A 26,962-nucleotide genomic window follows, 5' to 3' on the forward strand; every position below is an offset into this window, starting at 1 on the left:
TTTGTGCTCTAAGAACCCAATACACTAAGGATTTGGTTTGGTTTTGGTCAAGCAGACATGAAAAGGGTTTTTGTGACCAACTGGTAATAAAGCTGTCTGCCCACTCATACTGAGCAAAATGGATTATCATCACTGCTGGGGTAACAAGAGATCTATTTTAAAGGGCCTGCATAGAACACATAGGCTGTAAAAGACATTGTTTTTAATTCTAATACTAAGGATAAAAGCATGCTTATTTGTGGATTCATTCATTCTTTCAGTGAACGTTGAGAATCTACTCTGCACCAGAAATGGGCATGTTACTTTTAAATGACCCCAGCTTCTTAAAACTTTTGAAAGCAGATCAAAAGCACCCTTTCAATTATTTGATAAACATAGATTTGCAAGAAATCTATGCATCCAAATACACAGAGAGGTCTCTGCTGTTCACATGAAGGAATGGAGTTTTAATACGCAAACGCACATACCAGTGGAGACAGATGGTCAACGCTTTGTAAATGGTTTAGTTTGGGAGTGAAAGCCTAGGATAGGAAGGCATCGCAGTGCCCTCAGCCCCAGCATTAACTTGGTAGCCAGTGTGTGTCCTTTGCCCTTAAATGACCCCATCTCCACCTTGAACCAGAGAAATTCACCTTTTGTGCCTGAAAGCGGCAGCTGATATCATGGAAGAGAGTGTCACCAGCCTCAAGGGAACCCCACCATCTGCCCACCTTGAGCCTGGGCAGACCCAAGGAGGGGCAAGACCCCCTGCTGTGACCCATGCCCTGACGCCACTTCTGTGGAAACCTGCAGCTGGTGAGGCCTCGGTACGGTGGAGGCCAGGCCTGAAACGTGGGGATAAGGGGCAAGGTGACCTGCACAGCTCAGGAAGTTTTTGTCTCAGACCAAAATCTGAAAGTCTCACGTGATCTTCCCTGAGGGTCTTCCCCCAAAAGTTGAACCGAGAAACTGAGGAAAGGGGTAAGATCTCTGAGAGGCGCACGCAACCCGGGTCTTCCCCAAGGGTTCGGAAATGCTCAACTCTAAATGCTTAGTGTAGAAAGTCCCAAAGAGCCTTCACATCACCTCGATTTCTGGAAACCTTAAACCTCACACCCCCTTTCCCCTGCCCACCATGACCCACAAATCTGACTGAAACCAAAACCATTCCCCTCCTTTTTCTTGAACCTAGACCCCAGTCAGTTAAAGAAGAAGATTCTATGACATACCCTAAGGAGGGTCTGATTGGTAGATTACCTGATTGATAAAGTATCCAAAAAAAATCTTCTTGTTCCTTAAAGACAGAAACTACACACACACACACACACACACACACACACCCCGGGAATTCTAACACGATTAAAGCATGCTGCCATTTCTACCCAACGCCCATGCACTACCAGGCCTGCGACCGATGCCAAAGCAGTTTTCCAAAGAAAGACAATCTCTGAAGCCAAGGGAGTGTGTGTGTTTAGCAAAAGGGTCAGACTTGCTCCCTCGGGTCCAGGCGGCTGGAGCTAGGCTCTGCGCCTGCTGGTTCCCATTGAGCGGGGGAGGGGGGAGCAGGGAGCTGGGCTTCACCTCTTCTGGGGGCACGGAGCCACTCCTTCTCATAAGATGGGGAATCACAGCCTCAGCTAGAGCAGCAGGAGGCTGGGTCCCCCCATCTTATCTCGTAACCATACACTTTCTAAGACTCTGCCAGCATTCTGGGGGAGGGGTCTAGGCTGAATCCTAAGCTGAAGGGTATCAAGCTCTGGTTTCAAGAGACCATCAGATAGCTCCAGGAACGCAGTATGAGAGCAGAAGGTCCAGTCACGCTTTCCACACGACACAGGTCCTGTGGCAGGCAGAGAAGGCAAGCACGGGACGGAGGGGAAGACACACACGGGACCACCACCACCACCAGCAGCAGCAGCAGCTGGAAAGGCCTTGTCAAGCAACAAAAATATATCGCTCTGGGTATATATTCTTTGGCTTGCAAGTCTGACGTCTAGCCAGCACCCCAAGCGCTGACTACTCACGTTCCTACCTTGCGCCGGGGTGCCGGTTTCCTTTGAGTTTTGGCTGCAGACCTGCAGTTTCCAAGGCGCTCGGTTCCACCGCTCTGCTGGACAGAAACTCCTTTCTCAATGGTACCGCGGGCGGAGGGGGAACGTAACGCATTCCCGGTGCCCGGAATATTTCTCAGACACTCCTGAGAGGCAGTGACGGCCGTTCACAGCCTGGGTTACCCACAGGTGAAGGCAGTGCTATGTTCCGTAGCAGGGAAGCTGTTACCCTTTGAAGGGAGATCTTCCCTGCTCAAGAGCCAGGGAGCTGAAGCACACTCAAGGCCCGGGACACTCCAAGCACCCAGCACAGGGACTGCAGATTTTACTTTCCCTGTTACTAGTGGATGCCAAAGTGAGGTCAGGGGAGGAGAGAGGGCAGGAGAGAAAGGTTAATCTTTGGCATTCCTGCTGTTCACACGGCCCAGTCCTCTGTGAAGGACATTCTGGGCATCAGTGAGTTTGGATAATGGCAAAACCAAAGGGAATCAAGAGTGGAGTTCACGGGGCAGGTCAACGGAGCTCTCAGTTACCCGGACTTCTTGAGTCTCTCTAATTACTACTTGCTCCGATAACTCAGGGAGCTGATGCCCCACGAATGCCTTTGTTCTCTCCAACACCTCATACTAGAGGCATTTCTTTTTTTCAAAAAAAGAAGGGAGGAATCCAGTAAAGCCTGTGTTGAGAACCGCTCAGAAAATTCTGCAGGACACAAACCGTGTACAAAGAAAGGGCTACGTTTTTACCATCTTCTGGCGAGAACATCTCACTTTCAGTAAGGACAGTTTAAGATACTGTTCAGCTTACCCGTTAAACAACAACAACAAACAAAAAAGCCAATGTTCAAAACAATGCCTTATGAATGAACGAGCCAACACCTCACTAGCTGACCTATTTTACTGTGTGAATGACTGACGGCCAAAATACGTTTTACCAGTTGTGGATGCTGCCAGAGAGCCCTGAATTACACAAAATTATGTTTTGCACAGAGCCAGTCTGTTCTTGTCTTTCTTGAAGAAGTCACCAGCTTATCAGTGTGAGAAACAAAAAAGGAGGAGTTGGTGGTTTAGAAAGAACATTTTCACCCCATGGAGGTTTTGAGCAAGTCCAAATTTGTTGGCAGGTAATGTTTCTTTGAATATTTTAAAGGCAATGTTCTCACGCTTTTGAGACCATTCAAAATGAGGTGACAGCCCCTCGAGGAGGTGTAACATTAGAATGATACTTCTGCTTACCTGGTTCAAGGTTTTCTTTTCTTTGTACGTTTCCCGGCTGCCTCTTCTTTTCAGGGAACTCTGAAATAGATCCAAGGGACATTCTGTTACGGGGAGGTCATGTGCAGGAGCTGGACTAGGCACACGCTGTCCCCACTGGTAGGGGACACACACAATGGATGGAGGTCCCTTTTTTCCCATGGGAATCAAGGAACCACTCAGAGTCAATGTTTATTTATTTGTTTCTTAAATCTTTATTTATTTTTGAGAGAGAGTGCAAGCAGGGGAGGGGCAAAGAGAGAGGGAGACAGAATCCGAAGCAGGCTCCAGGCTTTATTTATTTCTGTAAATCTTTATTTATTTTTGAGAGACAGAGAGAGAGAGAGAGTGCGAGGCAAGGAAAAAGTGCAAGCAGGGGAGGGGCAGAGAGAGAGGGAGACAGAATCCAAAGCAGGCTCCAGGCTCTGAGCTGACAGCACAGAGCCCTGCGTGGGGCTCGAACTCACAGACAGTGAACTCATGACCTGAGCCAAAGTTGGAGGCTTAACCGACGGATCCACCCAGGCGCCCCTCAGAGTCACTGTTTAAATGCTGTAGAAGAAGCCTGGCGAGGTCTCTGAACCCTAATGATTGTGTTTGGAATATTCTTCAATTATTCAGTTTAATGAAAAGGAAGGGTGGTTTGGACGATTTGTAACAGTGGGAAGAAGAGAGGAGAGAGGTAGGTAGTTTGGGAAATAGACACATGGTATTTCTGGAGCTGCCCTGCCTTCCTAATTAGGCTTTGTTGGGGCTAATATCAAAGTTAAACGCTGTTTCCTGAGTGCCTAAGGGTAAATGGCCAGATAACAAAGTGGTAGGAAGGAAGAGAAGGGTGGTGCAGGTTTATGGAGAACACCTAATCTAGGATGCAACAGTCTTCAGCCACAGCCCCCTCCAATTCATGACTAACCCTACATCTTTAAGGTCTTGTAAGGCCATAACTTATTCATGTGAAGTGGCCTTGGCCGTGTCCTTCAGTGGGCTGGGTCCCTGCCTAGTTTCACATACAATGCAGTACACCTATGCCTGCTTTCGGCAAGATATGTGCCTGAAATACTAAAATAAAGTATGCTAAAATAAAGTATGAATACCGCAAGGACTGGCGGGAAGAGCCAGAAACATCCTAGGGGGAGACAGAGGGATGTGAAACCTGAAAAGATTAACGGAATCCTGAGACAAGTCAGGAGAAGGCAGTTTGGAAAGCTAAAGACTTGGGGGCTTTCACTCAGACCCTGGTAAGCCTGCGACTGGGAAGGAGTCTCCCTGCCCTCCTTGAGGCGTGGACCTGGATGCTTGGATCATCTGGGAGTTCATCTCAAGGGTGCTCAGAGCCTCTTTGCTTCATTCCTTTGCTGCAACCCATCTGCCAAAATAGCCTAGGAAGGAGGCTCTCACACGAGTCACTTACATCACAGTCAGACCTACGGTAATGAACTCAGTTCTGTTTGCATTCAAAGTGCCCTCACTCACAGATGGCCAGGCAGTGCCCTTCACTGGATGAAATTTATCAAACAATTAAAATTCCAGCCCCTTAGCCTCTTAGGAGGCCGGAGGCCAGAGGCCTAAAGGGGGGGGGGAGGTAATTGAGAGAAGGGTGAGAAAGTTACAGAATCAGCAGGGAGTGTGGGCACTCCCTGGTCAACCAAGGCGGATGTGTGGAAGCTTATTTCTAAATCCCAGCTGCAGAAGCAGCTTTACTTCCTTTAGCCTTTTTGGTAAAAGCAGGGTCAAACTACAAAGAGAACCAGCTTTCTCCAACAGGTTATGTGAAGCCCGTCTTAGGGCTTGAGATTTACCACCCATAGTATGTAGGCTTTCCAAGATTCTTCATGCTGAAGTGAAGAGTTTCTTTGATTTGAATGAGCTGAGCGAGATGAACACTTCTGGCGATTTACTACAGAGGAGAGTTCCAATAAAGAAGCAGGGAGAGAAACCATTCCCAAGGCTTCAATTTCTGGGATCTAATTCCAGGACCGAGGTCAGCGCAGTGAGCCCGTGGCTCTTCGAGTCACCCTGTACCACATCACCTTCTCCCTATGAGTGCAAAGCACATTCTGCACACAATGAAAGAAAAGTATCTGGAGGTGAGACGAAAGCTAGAAGTGGAGACAGAATAATTATGGTGTTGCATTTCGGTGGGGGAGGAAGGAGCACCTTCTGTGTGAGCCCTCCCGCTGGGAGGCAGCCAGTGGGGAGTCTGGACACAGATTCCTCCCACCAGCCTGATGGGTCTTTCCCCTCGCTGAGCCCTGAGTACAACTACCCGAGTCCCGTGATCCTTCTAGAGAATCGTGGAACAGATGGGGGGCCATGGGATCCCCAACACAGATCCCAGTTAAAGGGAGAACTACAATGAAAAACAATGCAAAGATTAAAATTAACCAGAAATTGGCAGGACCTAGATGAAAGAAACCATACAATTTTGGTGACAGATGTAAAGGAATGCTTGATGCTGATGAGAAGACCCTATTTTATAGAGATGTCACATTTCTCCCACATCATTGTTTAGTACGATGGCATTTTAACCAAATTCCTCTCTTTCCATATATTTACTGCAATGTGTATAAAAATATAATATACAAACAAATATACACGAAAAGTATGAGTATGTGTATATACACATGCATATGCACACACACACACATATCACACACACACACACACACACACACACTACTGTGTATACGTGAAGGAGGTAAGAGTGGGAAAAGACTTGACAAAATGACTCAAAAATTCATCTAGAACAGGGGTTGGCAATCTAAAGCCCTCGGGATAAATCAACCCACAGTGTGTTTTGTAAATGAGTTTCACTGGAGCACAGCCTTGTTTATTACCTCTTCTCCTGCTTTGCGCTACAAAAGCAGAGCTCAGTAGCAGTGACAAACCATATGGCCTGCAGAACCTGCAACATTTACTATCTGGCCCTTTTCAGAGAGTGTGCTGACCTCTGACCTAGAAAAATACATTGGTAAAAACAGCCAAGAACACTGAAAAGGAAGAATAATGACAGTAAGTTTGCACCCTCAGATGTAGAAATACAATATAACGGTTTGGAGCTGGTACCAAAAGTCAGATGAACAAAACAAAACAGCTCAGAGCAAAACAGCTCAGAAATAAAGTTGAGAGTATATGAGATTTTGAAAGTTGATACAAGTAGCATTTTATTAATGTTTATTTTATCTTTTGAGAGAGAGACAGGGCACAAGTGGGGGAGGAGCAGAGGGAGAGGGAGACACAGAACCCGAAGCAGGCTCCAGGCTGTGAGCTGTCAGCACAGAGCCCCACGCGGGCCTTGAACCCATGAACCGTGTGATCGTGACCTGAGCCAAAGTCGGATGCTCAACCGCTCAACCGACTGAACCACCCAGGCGCCCAGATACGGGTAGCATTTTAAAAGTGGGAGAAAGAACAGGCTATTTAGTATATGTTGGAGAAACAACTGGCTAACACAGGGGGAAAAATCAACACCATGTATCAAAAAAAATTCCAGATAAGTTAAATATCTAGATGTACGAATTCATAAAGGAACTAGGAAGAAAAGAGATGAATTTCTGTTTGTTTTGGGAGTATATCCTTTATACACAAAAGCCAAAACATCCAAGGGAAAGACTGAGTGGATTGGTAAGATATAAAATGTTTATGTATCAAAAGAAACCATTTACAGTATTAAAAAGCAAGTGGCAAAATGGGGGAAAAAAGATGTTTCTAGCACAAGGCAGACAAAAGACAATATTTTGTAAGAATGGAAAACCACTTTAATTAAAAAATAAGTGGCCAACAAACACATGATTACTAGCAATTGAAATAAAGTACCATTTTTTTCACGTAAAGGCTTACAGACCAAAAGACGTATGACCCCCCAGTGTTAGCAAGGGTCCACAGAGGAAGGCACTTCATCCAGATCAGTGAGAGTGGGGACTCCCCAGCATGTCAGGTGGGCAACTCAGCCTGGTAAAGGGACACACTGTGACCCAGGGATTCCACCTCTGAAAGTAACTAAGTGACGAAGTCCTGATGACTAAGTCCCTCACTCACCCAGCATGAATCCAGTACCTACTATGTTGCCTTGTCTGGGCAGCAGGGTAACAAGACTTTTTTTTTTTTTTCCTTAAGTTTATTTATTTTGAGAGAGGGAGAGAGACAGGGAGAGAGCTCGAGGGAGGAGCAGAGAGAGAGAGAATCCCAAGCAGGCTCTGCACAAACAGTGCAGAGCCTGACACAGGGCTTGAACCCACAAACCATGAGATCATGACCTGAGCCTAAATCAAGAGTTGGACGCTTAACCGACTGAGCCACCCAGGTGCCCCACAAGTGTTTGTTTTTAAGGAGCTTACATGAGAGTGTGAGGAGTCAGACGATAAGAAAGTAAACAAGAACAAAACAATTTCTAAGGATATTGGTCTAAGGAAACATGCAGAGATACATGGGAAGGTTTATGGGTAAGAATGCTTATCGCACTACCTTTGAAAACAGCAAATGAATGCTGCAGAGGGTATTAAAATGATGTTTTTGAAGAAAAAGAGGAAACACGATGCATTAAAAGAAAAAATGCAGGTTACAAACAGCATGTATTTTGTGATTTCAATTTACATCTAATAAAATATAAATATACGTATGTATTACATATGTATGTTAGAAAAGCAGACCAGAGAAGCATATATCTCATGTTAACAGCATTCATCGTCAGGTGACAGAATTCTGAGGGATACTAATTTTCTTTTCTTGTGGCTTTTTATAGTCTCCAAATTACTTATGGTGAGTATTATTTCCTTCATAATTAACAAGAAAAACCCAGGAAATTATTAAAGAGGTCAGAGAAAAGGGGCTGTCACCGATCTCCTATGTAGGATTACAGTGGTGCCTCATCAGAAGTTATTTGCCAGCTTCCTGGATCTATTTTTGTATGCTGACATTTTTTTTTTATTAGCCTGATGTTTCAGGTATAACACACACACACACACACACACACACACACACACACACGTGTGTGTGTGTATAACCTGTATGTACACTGGCTAAAAAGACCAGGAAACCTCCTGAGGAGTCAGGGAACTGGTCAGGCACCCCATTGCTCTGCAGGTTACTGGCATATGGCTCCCTCACAAGCTGTCATGCAGTCACCAGGCCCCCGGCCTGGGGTACAGGGTCCTCCTGGGCTCACTGCTATGAGTCTCAACCAGGGCTGAGAGCTAAGTGCTTTGTATATTGGCCAAGAGACCCTAGGTACAGAATGATATCTGTGGACATTATTCATGGCCAGTGCATTCCTCTAGATGACTCAGAGATCCAGTGGACAATCTCTTCCAAGAAACCATAAGGAAAAGAGGAAAATGTTGCCCATCAAATAAACTGAGCCCAGAATGGGGGACTGGCCTGCTGATTCATTCTACTCTCTCTTTTTAGTCTGGCCAACTGCCAGCAAATCAACTCTCAATTCCTACTGAAAAGGAAAAAAAATCTGAGTTTCTAACTCCAAATTGAAATCCATCTAAGCCTGATGCATTTGCTGAGTATTGAAAATGATTAAATAAAATACGAAGTTAGGCAACTGCTTAATGCTTCCTATTTTAAGTTAGCCAGTTTCTTCCAGGCAATTTTGGAAAAAAAGAACAAGCTCTCAATTGCTAAAATGTTTCAGAGACAGACTTTGGGCTCAAAGTTTAGATTGGTAACAAAAGGAGACAAAAATTCGGATGCTGTGAATTTTGACCGAGGATGGGAAAGAGGGGACAGATGAAGGCAGCCGACTTCCAGAATTCTTACAGATCCTTCATTATTTAGAAAGTTGTCTGGGTTTTTTGGGCTGATTTACAGCACACATGGTTTTAAAATCAGAATAAGATGGGGCGCCTGGGTGGTTCAGTCGGTTGGGCGTCCGACTTCGGCTCGGGTCACGATCTCGCGGTCCGTGAGTTCGAGCCCCGCGTCGGGCTCTGTGCTGACAGCTCAGAGCCTGGAGCCTGTTTCCGATTCTGTGTCTCCCTCTCTCTGCCCCTCCCCCGTTCATGCTCTGTCTGTCTCTGTCTCGAAAATAAATAAACGTTAAAAAAAATTTTTTAAAAATCAGAATAAGAAAATGAAGATGCATACACCTTATTTCTTTTCAGGAGGAAGTTACCAGGATTCTTTCACCCACATTAAAGTCCTCATTTAAGTGTTAGGAGATGGGAAAGATGAGTTACTAGCTTCTCCTTTGGCCAGAAGCACCAGGTCCGCGCTGGTGGATACTTTTTTACTTTTCCTACTCTCCACTTGCCCCTTAGACGGCCCCCCACCCCGCGACTCCCACCTCAGGGAGACTGGCTCCTGTCACACCATGGAACCACAGTACTCAGCCAAAGTCTGTGGCACCACCCTTACACGGCAGGGCCCTGGAAACACAGCTCCCCTGCCTTCACAGCCCCCTTGGCCACAACTGGAAGGAAACCCTCCTCCTTGGCTCTCTTTGGAAGAATAATGGTGATGTTAACAATTACCGTTTGTTAGGCATATGCTCATGTCAAAGGCAATGCTAAACTCTTTCTTTCAGCATCTGATGTAAGCTCATCCTCACGAAAGCCTTGAGAGGATACACGGTTATCACTGATTAACAGATGAGAAAACACAGTCAGAAGTTAGGTGACGTTTCAAGGTGCCCCAAACTCAGAGATGGGGCTCCAACCTGGCCCTGAGTCCACCCGCCTCGCTCACAGTCACAGCACTGAGACCCTAGGAGCTGCCTTCTGGGCCTCTGACAGCTCAATCTCCCAATTTGTGCTGCTTTCCTTTCTGTTTTCTTGAGATTTTTGAGCCCCAAACTGCTGACTCTTCTCGCACAAAGAGTCTCTCCCTTTTTAGCAAAAGAGCACAAAGAACTATTACCGGAATGGTTGCAAATTGCTATGCTCACGAGGTACTTCATGGCCATGAAATATGTGTTGGCACTGGTAATTTCTGAGGATCTGAGGCTGCAGACGGCACGGGTCCTTATATGGAAAAGGCAGAAACTATTATCAGAGGACAAAATACCACAAAGTAAATGAGGAGAAGAGGAAAATATATTGAGATGCTTTGGCCGAAGAGAAATCCAGCCATTAAAGTCAGAGCTGGTTGGGATCCCCGCACCCAAGGGGAAGAGGAGGAAGGCCAAGGGGACAACAGCCGAGCCGCAGGCCACACTGTCCAGGCTACGAGGCCCACCTGGGAGGGACAGAGACCGCCCGCACACCCAGGCTACCAAACGCACTTTCTCCTGGGAAGAGAATGTGGCAACACAAATGACAGGCTGCTGCTGTTGCACGTTTGGGACACGTGACATGCATTTGCTTTGCAAATACGATGCATTTTAAACCTTAGAGACATTTATCTTGAGTCCTGGTAATTGGAAAATTGTGGCTAAAACATACAACACAGTAGTCTCAGCCAAACACCACAAAATAAAAAGGGAAGAAGATAATGCAACAGTGTACATTATCATTAACATGTAAACCGAAAAATGGAAAATCATGGCCAGCGTAAGACCAAGATTGATGCCTGCACAAGAAATAAAGTATCCTTCCTCCAAATTATAGGAATCCTGACTTACAGTGTGCACGTACACCCAGGCACTCAGCAACACAACCAAACAGGACATGAAATACCGAATTGGAGTCTACATTTCAGAAGCTTCTACCAACTCACTTAGTAGGTGACAAATAAGTGGCTCTTGGGCACTCCTAACAGTTGAAAATCTATAAAAATGTATGTTGTTTGCCAATCAGAACCGAAGATAAGGTTTGCGTCTTATAAATACTAATCTGGGGGCGCCTGGGTGGCTCAGTCGGTTAAGCGTCCGACTTCAGCTCAGGTCACGATCTCGTGGTCCGTGAGTTTGAGCCCCGCGTCGGGCTCTGTGCTGACTGCTCAGAGCCTGGAGCCTGTTTCGGATTCTGTGTCTCCCTCTCTCTGTGACCCTCTCCCATTCATGCTCTGTCTCTCTCTGTCTCAAAAATAAATAAACGTTAAAAAAAATTTTTTTTTTTTTTTAATTAAAAATAAATAAATAAATAAATACTAATCTGTTCCTGGCTCCCACTGGTCTGGAAAAAATATACTTAGTCCACTGAGAGAGGCAAATTATTTCCCAGTTTAACAAAAGAATACAAAAAAGTGAGAAGTACTTTGAAAAACAAAACAAGGCCAGGGTGCCTGGCTGGTTTGGCCTGTAGAGCATGTGACTCTTGATCTTGGGGTCCTAAGTGTGAGCCCCACACTGAGGCTCATAAAGCTTTCATAGAGCTTACTTAATAAAAAAGGCCAAAAAATAAATACATATATACAAATAAATGATAATGTTGCCCCTTTTTGGAGAAAATTAATCACTCATTTTTTTTCAGGAGCATGTAACATAAGAAAATATTTAGGACTTTATCTTTCAAACAAAAGAGCACATGAATAAAGTTCTGAGTTACTTGTGATACTATTTCCTAATCATCAGCCATAAAACCCTTTGGATCTTCTAAATGGACTCTGAGTATTGTTCTAATAATAAAGTGTGCGATTATACTATTAAAATTTAGGCACACATTTGTAAAAACTCAGTGATTATAAACTTAAGATCTGTGCATTTCAATACACATAAATTACTGCAAAGTATAAGTAAAAATTAAGTTCTAGTTAACAATGTACATTTAAGGAAAGTGAATTGGTGCCTCCATTTCCAAAATGTAAAAAAAAAAAAAAAAATAAGAGGGGTTAACAGATTAAATCGATGGGTAAACAGATATAGGATAAATCAAATATAGTAAAATGTTAATACAGAATTTACATGGTGAGTATACAGGCGTTCACTATAAAATTGTTGAAGCTTTACTGTATGTTTGAAAATTTTCGTAGTGTTGGAAAGAAAAAAACATTCTGTGCATAAATTTCCAATTTCACTGAAAACAAGTTAATATGATATTGGCTAGCCATGAAAATTTATGGTCACTAAAAATTTTTCATGACGTGAGAAATGTTTCATAAAATGCCAATTGAGCTGCAGGATAAAAAAAACAAATTTAATATCTTACCACGATTACTTTTGTCTTTGACATATTTAGAAGCAAATACACTAAAATGCTAATAGGTCTCAGCAATGGGCAGCAGCATCATGGGTGACTTTGTGTTTTTCCTTACAGGTTTTTTTTATTTCCCTGTAACATTGAAAATTCATATATATTATGTTTTTCAAATCAGAAAAGTTATATTTTAAGGATAAGAGAACTGACCCATAATACAAACACAAATCGAAAAAGTTATATTTTAAGGATAAGAGAATTGACCCCTAATACAAACACACCTGCTAAACCTGTGTTGATTTGGCTGGGCTCCCCCTTCGGATGTACCTTTGGCCCTCAAGTGAGAAAGAAAAGAAATTAAGCTAAGGGATTAGCTCCCAGGCAGGATTAGCTGTGTCCTGCTGGAGATCATCAAATAGATTTTCACACAGAGGACAAAGGAGGGCCTAATGGACATCTGGGGACAGCAAATGGATCTGAGATTCTAATCACCTTCCCCAGCTGAAGGCTTCCTCTTGGAGAGGCTCCCCGACCAGGCGGAGGCTGACCTGCTGACCCACGTCTGTCCTGGAGCCCTGTTATCTGAGGAGCTCGGCTCCATTAATCATCCGCCAAAGGCTCTGAAATCTCAAAAGCATCCCTGGGCTGGCATTCTGCACGAAGCCAATCCTGTCCCGTTGGTTAAATCATCTGCAATTCTCATCTCCAAACCAGAGCAATTTGGATTTCCACCTCTAACACCAAGGCACGGTCTTGAGTGACTTAAGGGGAGAGTGGAGATGCCTGCCCCACAATTTCATGACTTCTATGGAGCCGAAGCTCTCTCCGTTCCCTGTTAGCCTGCACCACCATTCAGGGGACTGCAGAAGATTCAGTCAGGCGACAGTAAGTGAGCTGCAGGGTGGGGGCAGGATGCCACTTGCTTTTGCAGCAGGAGAAATCCTTAGGGCCCCAGGAGCTGTGGGGACACTGTTGGAAGGGGCAGGCCAGCCCTGCTTTCTGAGGTGGGCCAGCCAGTGAGCACACGGAAAGAAACACGCTTCCAACAGGATGTAATCTGGGAGGAACGTCACAGCAGGAATACTGGCCCTGGGCTAAGGACTGGCACAGAGCAGAGCAGAGGGCAGGCCCTGGGCAGCACAGTCCTGGGTTCAGGTGAGTCATGCTTTCATCATCTGTGGTGCTGTCATCTGTAAACACACGGGAAAGAAGCTTGACGCCCAAACCATGGGTATTTCTGCTAGCATATCATGTGGATGAGACAGAACACCTGCAAAGGCCCCGCTTCAGTCCACCGGGCCCCAGGCTCTGACAGGGACGGTGGCCGTGTCACGGAGCCCGAGGACAGAAGTGTCCTTTATGTGGACTCGTAACAGCATTTTGTTCAGATGGCTCCTCCCGGGGCCGTATATAAATCCATTTGCACAGTCAAGCCAGATCCTAATGGCTTCTGAGTCGACAGAGGACAAGAGGGTTACTCAGGAAGCACCGTCTGCCTGCAAGCTTGTCCTGCCTCCTGCTCTGATGCAGCTGCAGGGCCACTGCCCGCTGGGGACATCACTCATCTCTGACAAGCCTGAGGGCCTGCTCCTGACCCCCGCCTGTCCCGGGATAAGAGCAGATCTCCCTGGTCTCTCCAACCTTCAGATCCTCTGATTGCTCCTGTTCAGCAAAATCACTCCCACCGACAGCAGCCTGGGCTGGGAAGAGCGTGGAGGAGGAAGGGACACCACATGTGCCCACAGCACATGCCGACAGCACATGCCCACCTTACTCCTCACACTCTCCAGGATGGACAGCAGGAATGGTGGTACCTCACTTCCCAGAGGAAAGTGATGCTGGCAAAGGCTACCTGATGCGCCCAAGGCTGTAGGGCGAGGAGGCTATGCCTCACTTTGGGGTGTTCTCTCTGAAGCGCACGGATGAGGCCACTGACGGCTCAGCGACTTGGGGCTTTGCCCAAAAGCCATCTGTTCAGATGTCTCTGGCCCTCTGGGTGCACCACAGCAAGTTCGTGCACTTGGTGTCGCAGCACCAAGTTTCCATCCACCTTACGCCTCCAAACCCTCTGCAGGTTTCCAGAAGGAAAGCTGCGGTGAAGCGCCGGCCCCTCTACCGCCTTCTGTGCTCCTGCCTTGGCTCGGGGACACATGCTTGGCCAATGCTGCACACCTACCTGGGGAGCCACAGCGCTTCAGAAAACCAGCTGGCGTCCACAGAAAGACCAAGTAGCCTGCAAATGGGAAAATGCTGGTGGAAAGGCCTTTTCTCATCCCAGAGGACGTCCACTAACGTTTTCTGCGTGCCACACAGCTCACGCTTCTGCAGGGCTTTGGTCACACGTCTCTCTACTCCACCATTTCACCCTGACTCTCCTTGTAGAGATTTTATGTCTTCCTTTTATCGCCTGGAGTACTCGCACCTGAGAGATCTCAGAGTTGAGTGTGCAATTTCAATTGGTTTTAAAAAGCTTTCATAGTTCGGCTTTAAGAGAAACTTCGAGGGGTGCCTGGGTAGCTCAGTCAGTTAAGCGACGGACTTTGGCTCAGGTCATGATCTCACAGCTTGTGGGTTTGAGCCCCTCATCGGGTTCTGTGCTGGCAGCTCAGAGCCTGGAGCCTGCTTCGGATTCTGTGTCTCCCTCTCTCTCTCTGCCCCTCCCCTGCTTGGGCTCTCTCTCTCTCAAAAATAAATAAACATTAAAACATTTTTTTTTATTTATATATGAAATTTATTGTCAAATTGGTTTCCATACAACACTAGAACATTTTTAAAAAATAAGAGAAACTTTGAAAATTCGAATAAGACTTTTGTCTTCCAAAACTGGTCCACACCTTCGTGAATTTTTAGTTTTCCAGCAAGCATGTGAAAACACATATGTTATGTGTGTAAAAGGAAAGGTGAGTTAAGCATGGGCATTCGTGGACAAATCTAGGTGCATCACTCATAGACTGTGACCCTATAGTCGTTTCTTGAGCTCTTCGTACCTCAACTTCCCTATTTAAAAGCGGTAATATTAATACCTATTTTATATAAAGGTTTCTCGTAAGGACTACGTGAAACAACATGCTTAGTAAGTGACAACCGTGAAAAACAAACATTAGCTAAACCCCTATGATTCTTTTCTTGACCAATATTTTCAATTGCTAATCATCTTTTTTTCCCCCAGAATAGAGAGTAAAAGCCATTATTACTCACTCCAGCTTTCTTCTGTCTGCAGGAGCAAGCCAATGTTCGCAAAACTGTCTTTTTCACTTTACATGAGAAATGTGCTTGAAGTGTGAACTTTTTCAACTGTGTGCTTTCTGTATATTCTTTTTTTGCATGTGTAATGGAAATTGGATATCTTAGAACTTTAAATTCTATCACAGGTCACATAAAATCTGTTGTGAAATATCTTGCTATTGTCTGTTACCAAGTCACAGAGGAAATATTAACTGAAAAAGAAATTCTCTCTGGGGGCGCCTGGGTGGCTCAGGTGGTTCAGCATCCAACTCTTGATTTAGGCTCGGGTGATGATCCCAGGGGTGTGGGATCGAGCCCCATGTCAGGCTCCGTGCTGAACTGAGTATGGTGCCTGCTTAAGATTCTCTCTCTCTCTAATGTAGAAGAAGGAGAAGAAGAGGAAGAAGAAGAAGGAGGAGGAGGAGGAGGAGGAGGAGGAGAGGAAGAGGAAGAGGAAGAGGAAGAGGAAGAGGAAGAGGAAGAGGAAGAGGAAGAAGAAGGGAAGAAATTCTCTCTCCCATGGAGTGGACGTGACTTCTATCATTTCAGGGAGGTGAGTAGGTCAGATTTTCCACAATGCACTTACGCATGCCAAGAGACACTGGCAAAGGTACATACGATGAGTCAAACCACGAGGAGAAAAATGAGGACACCTGCTCTCCCTCACCGTCAGATCCTATCAGAGACTCCGTCTCAAAGGGAGGCCTCCTTTTTGTTGACTGACAAGGTTTTTCACTGACATATCAACACAAAGTGAATAATAAGGTTGAGGGAGATCAGCTGAGCCGAGGGACAAGTGACAGCACGAAGCAGGGGACAGGGAAGTAAAGAGAAAAAGGATTATGAAAGCTCTACCACACGACAGCTTCTGTCTTTGGTTTCAGACGGAAACCGAGAAGCACCCAGAGTGTGAAATAATATGTTCTGGAAAGACCTCCTTGTTGGTCATGGCATCAGTCAGATAGATGCACAAATACAGAAGTCTCATCTGGATATAAACAGACATCCAGTTGGGAAAAAATGAGAAAAGAGAGATTATGCACTTTCCAGGCCCTTAGGGCAGGTCGGACCCCCGTGTCCTGCTCTGGCCCCATGTGGGAGTCCTGCTGGCCTGCCGCCTGTCTGTGCTGCGAGGGGCCCTCCCCCTGGTGTGGTTCTTTTCTTGGACGCTGTCTCCCTCCTTCTTATTTCTAACCCCCCGATAACGTCTGGGTTTCGGTTCTCTGTTTTCTTCCACAAAACTGAAAACGGACACAAGGCCTGGTCACAAGATCTCCTTCACTCTGGGCAGATATTGTACATGTTGTTAAAAATTGGGACGTTTTGAATAGGCCTAATTGTGAACTCACATTCTAGGGTAGAGATGTTCTTCGTGCAGTTAGCAGGTTATTTCAGGCTACATAGAATGTAGAAGGCCCTAGCTACAAAAAAATAATTAAGAATAACACTGATAAGGAGGAGAAAGTATACACGGAGACTGAATTCTAAGGGAGCACAGGAGCAGTGACAGCAGTGACAGGCGGGCGCAGACACAGCCTGTAAAGCCCCGCGGTGGGACAGGCTTTCCGTGCACATCCCGCTTAACCTCCTGTGTCATCTGTTTTATGCACGGTCATCTCCACTTCTCACCTGTCTTGAGAGCCTCAGACCTTGTGTCTGTTACTCACGCATAAGTGGTGATACCAAGTGGTATCCTTCTCCCATACCCTGTACCCCGTCTGCTGATACCTTCTCATTCCTCCATCTCAGCTGCCGGTATTGCTCTAGTCTTCGTCCCTGCGGGGGGGTTCGGGCAGCCCCCTTATCTGTCAAGAACAGAAGCCGCGCGTTTTCATCCACCCCTCTTCTCTCCTTACCCCACAACCGTAACATCCCATCCATTGCACATAATCTCTGATATTTGTCCTTCTCTCCTGCAGCTAAGAGAAGACTAGATCACCTTGGCCATTCTGTAGGCAGTCTCCTTGGTGGTGATGCCCCCCTCTTAAGCCACGCTCAACTAGTTAGAAATGTTTTCTTGGGCTGGGGGGCACGGCAGTATTTCCATCTTGTTTACACTTGTGCATTTGCCAGGTGGCTGCCTCGGGGGAGGGGACCACACGCTTTGTGTCTGCAGCCGCCACAGGCACGAGGGCAGATCTAACTACCAACATTACACAACACAGCACCAGAGATGCTGTTCAGGCAGCAAATGGGCGTCATTCACTGATGTGGCCTTACCCTTTCTCTTTGAACATCTCAGCCCACAGACAGGTACCTTTTAAAAACACTAATTATGACAGATGCAAACGGATATTTGCACAGTAATGTTTACTGCAGCATTATTCCCAACGGCCAAGAGATGCAAACAATCCAGGAGCTGAATGGATAAACAAAATATGCTATGATTCCACCATGGAATATTAATCAGCCACAAAAAGGAAGGACATTTGTGTGATATGTGGATGAGTCTTGGAAACAGGGTCAGTGAAATAAGCCAGATGAAAGAAAAAGGAAAAATATTGCGTGATTCCACTTATATGGGATCCCTAGATTAAAGGCAAATTCGTAGACAGAAAGCAGAATAAAGGTTACCAGGGGCTCGGTGAGGAGGGAACGAGGAGTTATGGCTTAATGGATGCAGAGTTTCCGTTTGGGATGATGGAAAGTTCTGGAAATAATGGTGACAGTTGTATAACATTGTGAATGTCTCTAATGGCACAATTATACACTTAGTAAGAATAAAAATGGTAAATTTTACATTATGTATATTTCAGCGCAGTAAACATATATGTATCGGTACCTAAAATGGTCTAAGAGCCATTAACAAAGCACTCCAAATAAACCTCTATGGATTGTTATAGCTTATACTTCGGATGTCACTATAAGATCCCATGATTTATCTCACTTTCCATGTGTACAATAGTATAGATTCTCCCTTTCCTTTTATGGCCAAGAAGCTAAGATTCACTAGTACTGTTTTTAATCTGTAAAATACACATTCAGATGGATTCAAACTGTTTATAAATGTTTTGAAGGCAGCTTTTAAACAGTGACCAAAGCTTTAGCAAGTTGTTTTCTCAAGAGGCCTTGCTTTTTTTTTTTTTTTTTTTTTTTTTAGCAATGGCACATTTAAAAACTTTATTATATCACCAAAGGTAATTTTTCCTCTATTGGCATTTTAAGTCCATACGTTTCAACCAACTATTACATGCATGTTCACTTCATAAGAAATACAGGACTTAATTTCTCTGCAATCACAACTTATTTGTGGGGGAAAAAATCTAAAATTTACCAGAATATTTGGATTTTTTTTTTTCATAGAGATAGAAAATCTTAAAACTTGTTGGAAGCGATGCAGGAGTACCTTCCACAATACTTTATGTCTGTTTTCTGCATATACACTCAGAAAAACATTGCTTCTTGTGGAAACGTGGGAGGAAAAAGGAACGGAAGGGGAAAGCCGTTGGAAAGACTGGAGGTAAGACCGAGGGATGAGACCAGTGAAAAGGGCAAGCATTATGTTCTGTTCCTAGATAAGAAGAGTTCTAGCTGAACAGTTTCCTCATCAGCCCCTGTATCAACTGAGAGGTCAGGACCCTGACACTTGCTTTTTGGTGGGTCAGCAGGGCGACAAAACACCCCGCAAAGGATTGCCAACCACCGCGTCAGGTAGGTTAGCAGACATGCTGCTTGATTCTGTATCTAACAACTTGTTCCAAGATAGCCAAACACCTTATATTCGAGATCTGTCCTCCTCACAACACCTCAGTGGGGTCGGTGGTCTTATGTGCATTTTGTAGGTGAGGGAGAGAAAGTAATTCACCTGCCCCCACAGGTGGGACTTGAACCCAGTCTCTCCACAGAGCTGAGCTGCCTCTCTGCTGAGGGGGCTCGGGAGGGGAGGGGTCGGAGCCCCTGGCAGGCAGCTCCCCTCCCTGCTGACTGTGCTCACATTCCAGGTGGACTTGTGAGGTTGGCCCACGTCCCAGAAGAGAATGTGACAAAAAATAGTGCTGTGCCTGTGATAGTTTGGGGGCCCCAAAGGGGGCGAGGTGGGGGCTAAGCACCCCTTGCCCCACCAGAGTCGCTTCATGTTTATCTGTTCTTCATCATGGGAGCCGAGCTGGCCTCTGAGGACTCAGGGCCCCTACATGCTCAAGCCCTTCAGGGCCCCCTACAGAAGCTGGAACCCCAAAGACCTTCCTGTCAATCAGGACACCCACAGCTCCCCACTGTGTCTCCCACTGCGCCCTCCTCATGCCAGGGCACCCCGCAAGACCCGGCTCTAGTGTCCTCTGGGTTACTGATGGGCACAAAAAACCTATTAGAATAACAGTTTGTCATTTATGGACACTACTCTCCTCTAGAAATATATGCCAGTTACCAGCTTCTCTAAACACCCTGGGTTTGAGAGGACAGCCTTCTTTTAAGGATCTCACCACGGTGTTCTGCTTTTTAAACCTCCTGCCTTTCCAGGAAACCGCTTCCACATTGTGACAGATGAGAACCTCTCAAACTGCCCCCCCCCCCCCGATCAGAAGGGTCGCAGAGGGTCCTGGGGGTGGGGGAAGCGGTCTCATATGCACTAAGGGCACAGAAAGAACCCATCCTCCTGTGCGTTCTTGGCTGCATGGAAGAAATCATAAGCGACTCGTGAACCTCAGGGAGTGTGCGTTCCAGCAATCCGTGGGGTCAACAGTATTCTTTCAGAATTCCTCCTCTGTGCCGCCAGAGACCAGAGAGGGCCTGTGGATGGGGACAAGTACCGAGCTCCAGGAAGGATCCCGAAAACATCACAACTTTTTTTCTGCCTGGAGGAGAAACAGCATTGTCTTTTAGCCCTTTTACCACACAGATGAGCTTTACAGAGCGGGCGCTCAGCAGCCTGTCAGGAGGAGTTTAAAAGCACTCGATGTAATATGTGTGTGTGATCTACTTAAGTCTTTCCACTCAAAGGCAATTCTCCACCCAGACGGATCACAAATGCAGAATTACAAAACAGTAACAGCGCCCCTTAATACACTCTCCAGACCTCTCGACCTTTTATTCTTCTGTTCCTCCGTTAGTACTATCCTGGACTGGTATTCTGGAGGAGGCATTTCAACTGTATTTCACTGCCTGCAGTAAGTGGAGAAAAAGAGGAATCTACAATGTTGGTATATTCAGCCCTCTTCATCTCCGTTTTGAAAACCCTGCATCTGGTTCCCCGGGCTATCAGCACAATCTGCAATAATTGTTTTGTCTCTTTGCGTCACTTAAGATTGTCTACCTGTTATGTGATCACAAACACCTAATAACCAAGAATTTACAATTCATGCAGGTCCCTGGCTCCCAAGAGATGAAAGCGTGCCCAATACAAAATAGGCATCAACAATTTGCAGAAAAACTTCCACTGCGCAAAGTAACCCAATCGTAGCTCAAGTAAGACGAGACTTCTACAGATTTAGCAAGTCTTAGGAGTTTAACTAGCATCTTAAGGCAGAGTGCCAAGCTCATCACAGAGGAGATTAATCAACCTGAAAAATGTATCCACTGTCTTTAGCCCAAATCCTACAGATGAAGAAAAACCCAGGTGATGGGCACCGCTGTAATCTACAGAAAAAAGAAAACGTCACGTGAAATTATCTTCACCTAGAAAATGTGAAGTGAGCCACGGTTAGGTAACTGGGAAAATCTCTCTGGTGTTTTCTGGCATCACTCTTGAGGGAAGGCTTAGCAGAGTGGGTGCCACCATGCAAATTATGAGTCACCACTGAAAAGACTTCCTTTTACCTTTCTTGGATGAAAAGCTGACGAACCAGTCTTTACACCCTTGTTTAGCCAATTCCATAGTTACAAAACCAGTTCAAAAAAGAACATCTCTATCAAACGAACAGGTCCATTTTATTAATAACACTAAAACCATAAAAGTAGAAAATGACAGTATTTAATACAACAAAAAACACATTCCTTTTAAAGAACTATGGCACTTTATCAGACTGCCTGTATTAGAAGACAGTATTCCACTGAGCTATTGTGATATATAAGAAGTCTATATTTGATCTTCATTGGCATTTGGTCTTTCTTGGAATTTCCTAAATGATTAGAGCAATAAAGATGGTCTTGACATTCATAATAAACCCCTGTCAACCTGAGTTGGTGTTAATGAGGTGACTTTTGGAAAGCTCCTAGATCACCTAAGGATGGGGGCCGATCACCAGAAGAACCACCTAGATAATCGGAGAACTTTCGGTCCCATCCCCGGCCCTCCAGGAAGGAGAGAGGGCTGGAGACGGCCAGTGATGGAATCAACCATGCCTACATAATGAAGCCTCTGTAAAAACCCAGAAGGATGGGGTTTGGAAGGCTTCCACGTGGGTGAACATGCGGACAGAGCATGGATGCCCCTTGTCCCCCCCATGTACCTCGCCATTCATAAAGTATGTGTGATCTAGTAAGTAAGAGATTTCCCTGAGTTCTGTGAGCCGCTCTGGCAAACTAATCACACCCAAGGAGGTCGTCGGTGGAAGCTCTGCTCTATTGAGGGATGGTCACAAGCACAGGTGGCAACTTGGACTTGCAACTGGCGTCTAAAGGGGGCAGAGAGCAGTCTCGTGGGACCATAGGACCGGATGTGTTCTCCAGGTAGACAGTCGGAGCTGAGTCAGTTGCTTGGTGGTATGGGAAAAAAAAAAACCCACATGTCCGAACTGGTATCAGAATCAGAGCCTCACAAACCGCTTCAAAAATGCCAACAACCTCTTTTTACTCGATGTGTGTCTCCAAACATACCTCTGTGTTCTGCAATGTTTCCTGGGTTGGAACCTGAAGGCCTAACTGTTTCCCGTCACACGCCCTCGGGACTTCCAAGATCCTCCATGGGCAGTACCGCACTTCACCTGTTCCCAGGTGTCCCTGTTCCCTGGCCTTCTCTAGGTTTGTTACTGACCTGTATTTCCTGTGAATCACTTGCTACAAAGTCTACTGGGGGTTTTACTGGTCACTGGGACACACATCTTTACTCTTACGGTGCCCGTTGGCTATTGGGGCATCCTCAGGGAGAGAGTCCTGGGGACATGAAAGGTTTCCAGGGACATAAAACTTTCCCTGTAGAAGGGAAAACTTCAAACAATAAATAAGTGGAGTTAACCATTATGGGTGATCATGAGGTTCTAGACTCCCGGAAGTTTGGAGTCTAGTAGGAGAGCACGGAGATGGCCCACAGGCCTCAGGAGTGGGAAAGCTAGCATTTCTAATTCGCAGTTACTCTTTTAGAAAACATATCGTACTTGTCCTGCCTTCTTAAATGAAACTTACAGAATACAGGCCAACCTTGTCCTCCTATCTGGGGCTCCGTTACCAACTTTTGTGGGGACCCCGCTGTGGGTTCTCTGGCTGACTATACCCTAAGGCCAACACCATCCCCTCAATTATTAGGGCGTCAGTGGAGCCTTTCGTTCACCCCGCTCCGGCCTGTCCCTGCGGGTGTCAAATCAGCTGGGGGCTGGGGTACTGACCCCAGCCATTACAAGCAGTGGGAAATCCAGCTAATATCAGGACGAAGGGCTCCAAGAGGAGAGCTTGCCCACTAAATGTATCCCTTGGCATTCCAACAGCTCCTTTGGGGCTTCAGGGCCTTTCCTTTTCTTTCTTTTTTTTAAAGCACTCTGGGATTTGTGACCATGTTCCAGATGTGTAAAGCTGACAGCATCTGAATTTCAGATAAAGAAATTCTCATCATTCACAGTTTATCTTTTCTCCCTCTCCTGTTGTCTCTGAATGTTTCTTTTCTCCAAAAAGTTTGCCTGTGTCCTTCTGTATTGCTGACACTCTACAGAATGAGAACCTCAATCTCTTGCCGTTTGATATATACGATTCTTTTTCATGGCAAGTTACAGCTGAAATCTCAGTGTTCCCTAATGGAACTGTGACAAGGGCCGGAAGTCACCAAACTGCCTTACGACCTCCCGAAAGCCTGGTGACCCTACAAAAGGGACCACAGCACTCAGGTGCTAAAGCCTGAGCATCCCACCCCCCGGGACAGAGCTGTCTGCTCTCGCTCCTTGCCTGCTCATTTCTAATTCTGAATACAAGTCTAACAGAACAGATGAAAAGAGTCATATTTGTGTGAGGTTTTATGAGTTGCTGTATGACCTCTACCTCAAGCCCTGTTCCACGCACAACTCCCTGTGAGCGCACTTTCTGTGGACTTTAGAGGACTGTCTTCTCTGCAGAAGTGGTAGTGTGTCTTTGAAAGGTGTCTTAGGCATTAAAAATAGTCATGACCCATCACAAAATAGGTCAGGTCATCCTGGGGGCCCCAGAGAGATGTCCTGGAATTCTAAGCAGCCATGTTGTCATCAGGAGGATTTTCTGGGACAGAGCTGGTCCCAGGAAAAGTGAGGAGAAGGGCAGGATGTGCCCATCAAATGTCCTTGGTGGAAACGAAGCCTTGCTCAGCTGCAACTCTTCCATCAAGGGTAACAATCGCACGCGCTGCAAACATCAGGGCTGCAGAAATTTCTTGGCCACCACCCACTGCTTCCTAAATTTGAGCTTGATAAGCAAGGTAATCAAGGACTGTAGACCAGTTTTTCTGGCCCATGTGATACTTTTCATCTCAAATAAATCCTGGTTTACAAAACAACAATAAAAACCAAAGCCCCAGGAGCACTTGCAATCCTGGGTTGGGGTCAGAAGAGTCAGAGGCCTGAGTCCTGGCCCTTGTTGTGTGACGTCAGGCAAGTCCCTTGGCATTCCTGAGCCACGCCCTCCCACGGGTAGACCAGTTAGCTTTAAGACAGCACGAAGGTGAGTGAGGAGTGGCCTATGGCGTGGGAGCATCTAGTGTTGCTCAAATGTGCTGTATCCTTCTCCAGCAACCTCCACATAAAGCTACCTAGGGCCTCTAAAGTAATGTTTTCAGTGACTTTCAAGTGAAGTGCTTCCCTCCCCAGTAGGAGCAAACGGTGAACTGGTTACTCAAAGCCAAGGGAGGGAGATTTTTTGATACTGTCATGTGGAAAGGACCAAAGAGCTGGGGCAGAATTAGAGAGAGTTGGGTTTTTATTTTTCACATGAGCTCCCCCTGCAAGCTTTTTTCTTCCCACCAAAAAAGCCCGAAAAACGAAACCCCGTTTCCATAAATACTCCTACGCTTGGCACATCAGAGGGATGGAAGCAGAGAGAAATGAAGAAAAAGAGAGCATGGAAGATATAGAGACCTGGCAGGGACGGGGAGGCAATATCCAGTAGCGGGCATCTTGCAGAACTACACGCACCTGTGTTATAGCAGTTGGCAAGGGTAGCGGCTGCGGCTACAGGAATACATACATACCAAGGAAGGAATATGTAACCATTCTCGATTAAAAATGTTACAAAATGATTTGGTTTACTTTTCCCTCTGACATCATTGGTATTTTATTATTGAGCACTTGATAGATTTACTTCGATTGTTCCAGGTAAGCCTGTCTCATTATTCTAGTAGGTTACGAAGCCAAGGGCAAGGCCTGAGTCATCTACTGCCTCATATTCCCAACAGCACCTGGTGGAATGCTACACATTCAGGAGACATTTTATAGGTGACTGTTTAAAAATAAGAGAGAAAGGAAGTGGGGGAGACTTTTTTTTTTTCAAATAGTTGCTTCTCGTGGTCTGTAGGAAAAGCAATAGAATTTTCAGACAGTTTGAAAGAAGAATTCCTATATTTTTTAAGTTTTAAAAATACATAGGCAAATTAAAGGCTGTGAAATGGTTCTTTCTTAAACAGATGCAGATTTTAAAACTCCTCTCAGATTTCACCTATAACAAACATCGTGATGTTTAGGTGTTTATATCATTAGGAGACCGTCTCCACGGGTCTCTCACATTTCCACACGTCTTGCTGGATGTACCAAGGACACAAGGCTTGGACCAGTCCTTACCTGGACCGTTTCCCAGGACTGTACTTGCAGGAAGCAACCTCGAAGGATGAAGTTGCATCTTTCTCTGCAACAAAGAGGTGTGCTTACCGCTGCTATGAAAGTGCCCCCCGCACCCCGCTCAGTGTTCCCCAGCTGCAACACAAGCCCACTGTGTGCACAGCATCTATCTGGGCCCTCTGGGTCCTGCCCCTTGCACTTGAGGGCAAGGGGGGGCCGGGCCGCTGATGCTGCCTGATGCAGCCTGACTAAGAAAGTCCTCTCTGACACAGGAGTCTCGTGTCTTCCATCAGTATCCCTGGAACAGGAACAGGCCAGCTTAGCTACTTGTAACTTTGGTAAAAGCAAAATGCAGATCTGTCAGTATCTTATTTCAAATAATGTTGGAGTGTCTCCAGTTGACATTACAGTTGAATAAAGGAAAACTGGGTTAGAAGGCCACATGTTTATAACGATGGAATTTAGCATCTGATACATATACAGATATTTAGTATGTGATACATATACACATAGGTATTTTTTTTAATGTTTACTTATTTTTGAGAAAGAGAGAGAGAGAGAGAGAGAGAGAGAGAGAGAGAGAGAGCATGAGTGGGGGGAGAGCATAAAGAGAGGGAGACACACAATCCGAGTCAGGCTCCAGGCTCTGAGCTGTTAGCACAGAGCCCGACACCAGGCTCGAACCCACGGAATGTGAGATCATGACCCGAGCTGAAGTCAGGCGCTAAACGGACTGCGCCACCCAGGCGCCCCTAGTATCCGATATTTTTTAAAGTGATTTTAGGGGCGCCTGGGTGGCGCAGTCGGTTAAGCGTCCGACTTCAGCCAGGTCACGATCTCGCGGTCCGTGAGTTCGAGCCCCGCGTCAGGCTCTGGGCTGATGGCTCAGAGCCTGGAGCCTGTTTCCGATTCTGTGTCTGCCTCTCTCTCTGCCCCTCCCCCGTTCATGCTCTGTCTCTCTCTGTCCCAAAAATAAATAAACGTTGAAAAAAAAAAATTTTAAGTGATTTTAACATTTTGTAGAAACTGTCCGGCCTACCTTGGGTTCTGCTACATCCGGTTCTGTGTGTACACAGAAACTCCTGTCTGGGACATGCACATCTACCCAGCGAGGCATCCTTGCCTGACCAGGTGCATCTGGCTTATCTGACTCAACTTTCATCTCTTCTTGAGCCCCCCCACCCCACCCTGCCCCCACGGCAATGCTGAAGGCAAATGGTTTTGTAGCCTAGGAGTCAACAGTAAAAACTGAAGTGCAACCAGCCTCTGCCTCTGGCCTGGGACCACCCTTCTTCCCCGTAGCAGTAGGTCAGGATGGCCATGTTGGGTATGGCGATGCTACATACCTTTGGCTGCTTGCCATCTGTGTTCTAAGACCTCCCACATCCTGGTCGTCTATGGCCCAGCTTATCCCTCACTCACGGTTTACTGAGCACTGCACGAAGCCCAGCGCCTCCTCACCACCTCCCTCTAGCGTCAGGGGCTATGTGCTTCCTCAAATAGCCTACATGCCCAGGAAGAGGGTGCCTGCACCCCAGCAGCACTTTCACAAC

The 26,962-nt window shown here is 46.0% G+C and overlaps 1 protein-coding gene and 1 long non-coding RNA gene across 16 annotated transcripts in view; one reads left to right on the forward strand and one right to left on the reverse strand.

Annotated features, from left to right (window-relative positions):
* Positions 1-26,962, reverse strand: part of MTCL1 (microtubule crosslinking factor 1) — a 130,482-nt gene that overhangs the window by 51,937 nt on the left and 51,583 nt on the right. For 8 of the 14 annotated variants that reach the window (XR_015242448.1, XM_086682479.1, XM_086682478.1 and 5 more), the window contains exons 4-5: positions 3,266-3,325; positions 2,012-2,089 (exon numbers count right to left, since the gene is read on the reverse strand). Coding sequence is in view for 13 of the 14 variants with exons in the window: in XM_086682479.1 (XP_086538605.1) it covers positions 2,012-2,089; positions 3,266-3,325 (138 nt within the window). In the remaining variant the exon portion in view is untranslated. The remainder of the gene's footprint in view (positions 1-2,011; positions 2,090-3,265; positions 3,326-26,962) is intronic. The other 6 variants (XM_086682473.1, XM_086682480.1, XM_086682482.1 and 3 more) reach the window with 2 other exon arrangements.
* On the forward strand, positions 15,065-22,467 carry LOC147575498 (uncharacterized). Of its 2 annotated transcripts, none has more exons than XR_015242446.1 (3): positions 15,065-16,081; positions 18,832-19,179; positions 19,987-22,467. It is a non-coding gene; the product is annotated as an uncharacterized LOC147575498 (long non-coding RNA). The 2 variants fall into 2 exon arrangements; XR_015242447.1 differs by having other exon boundaries at positions 18,832-18,988.

This window comes from Puma concolor, chromosome D3, assembly GCF_028749965.1.
Source record: "Puma concolor isolate L17-30 chromosome D3, mPumCon1.1.hap2, whole genome shotgun sequence".
Classification (NCBI taxonomy): Eukaryota; Metazoa; Chordata; class Mammalia; order Carnivora; family Felidae; genus Puma; species Puma concolor.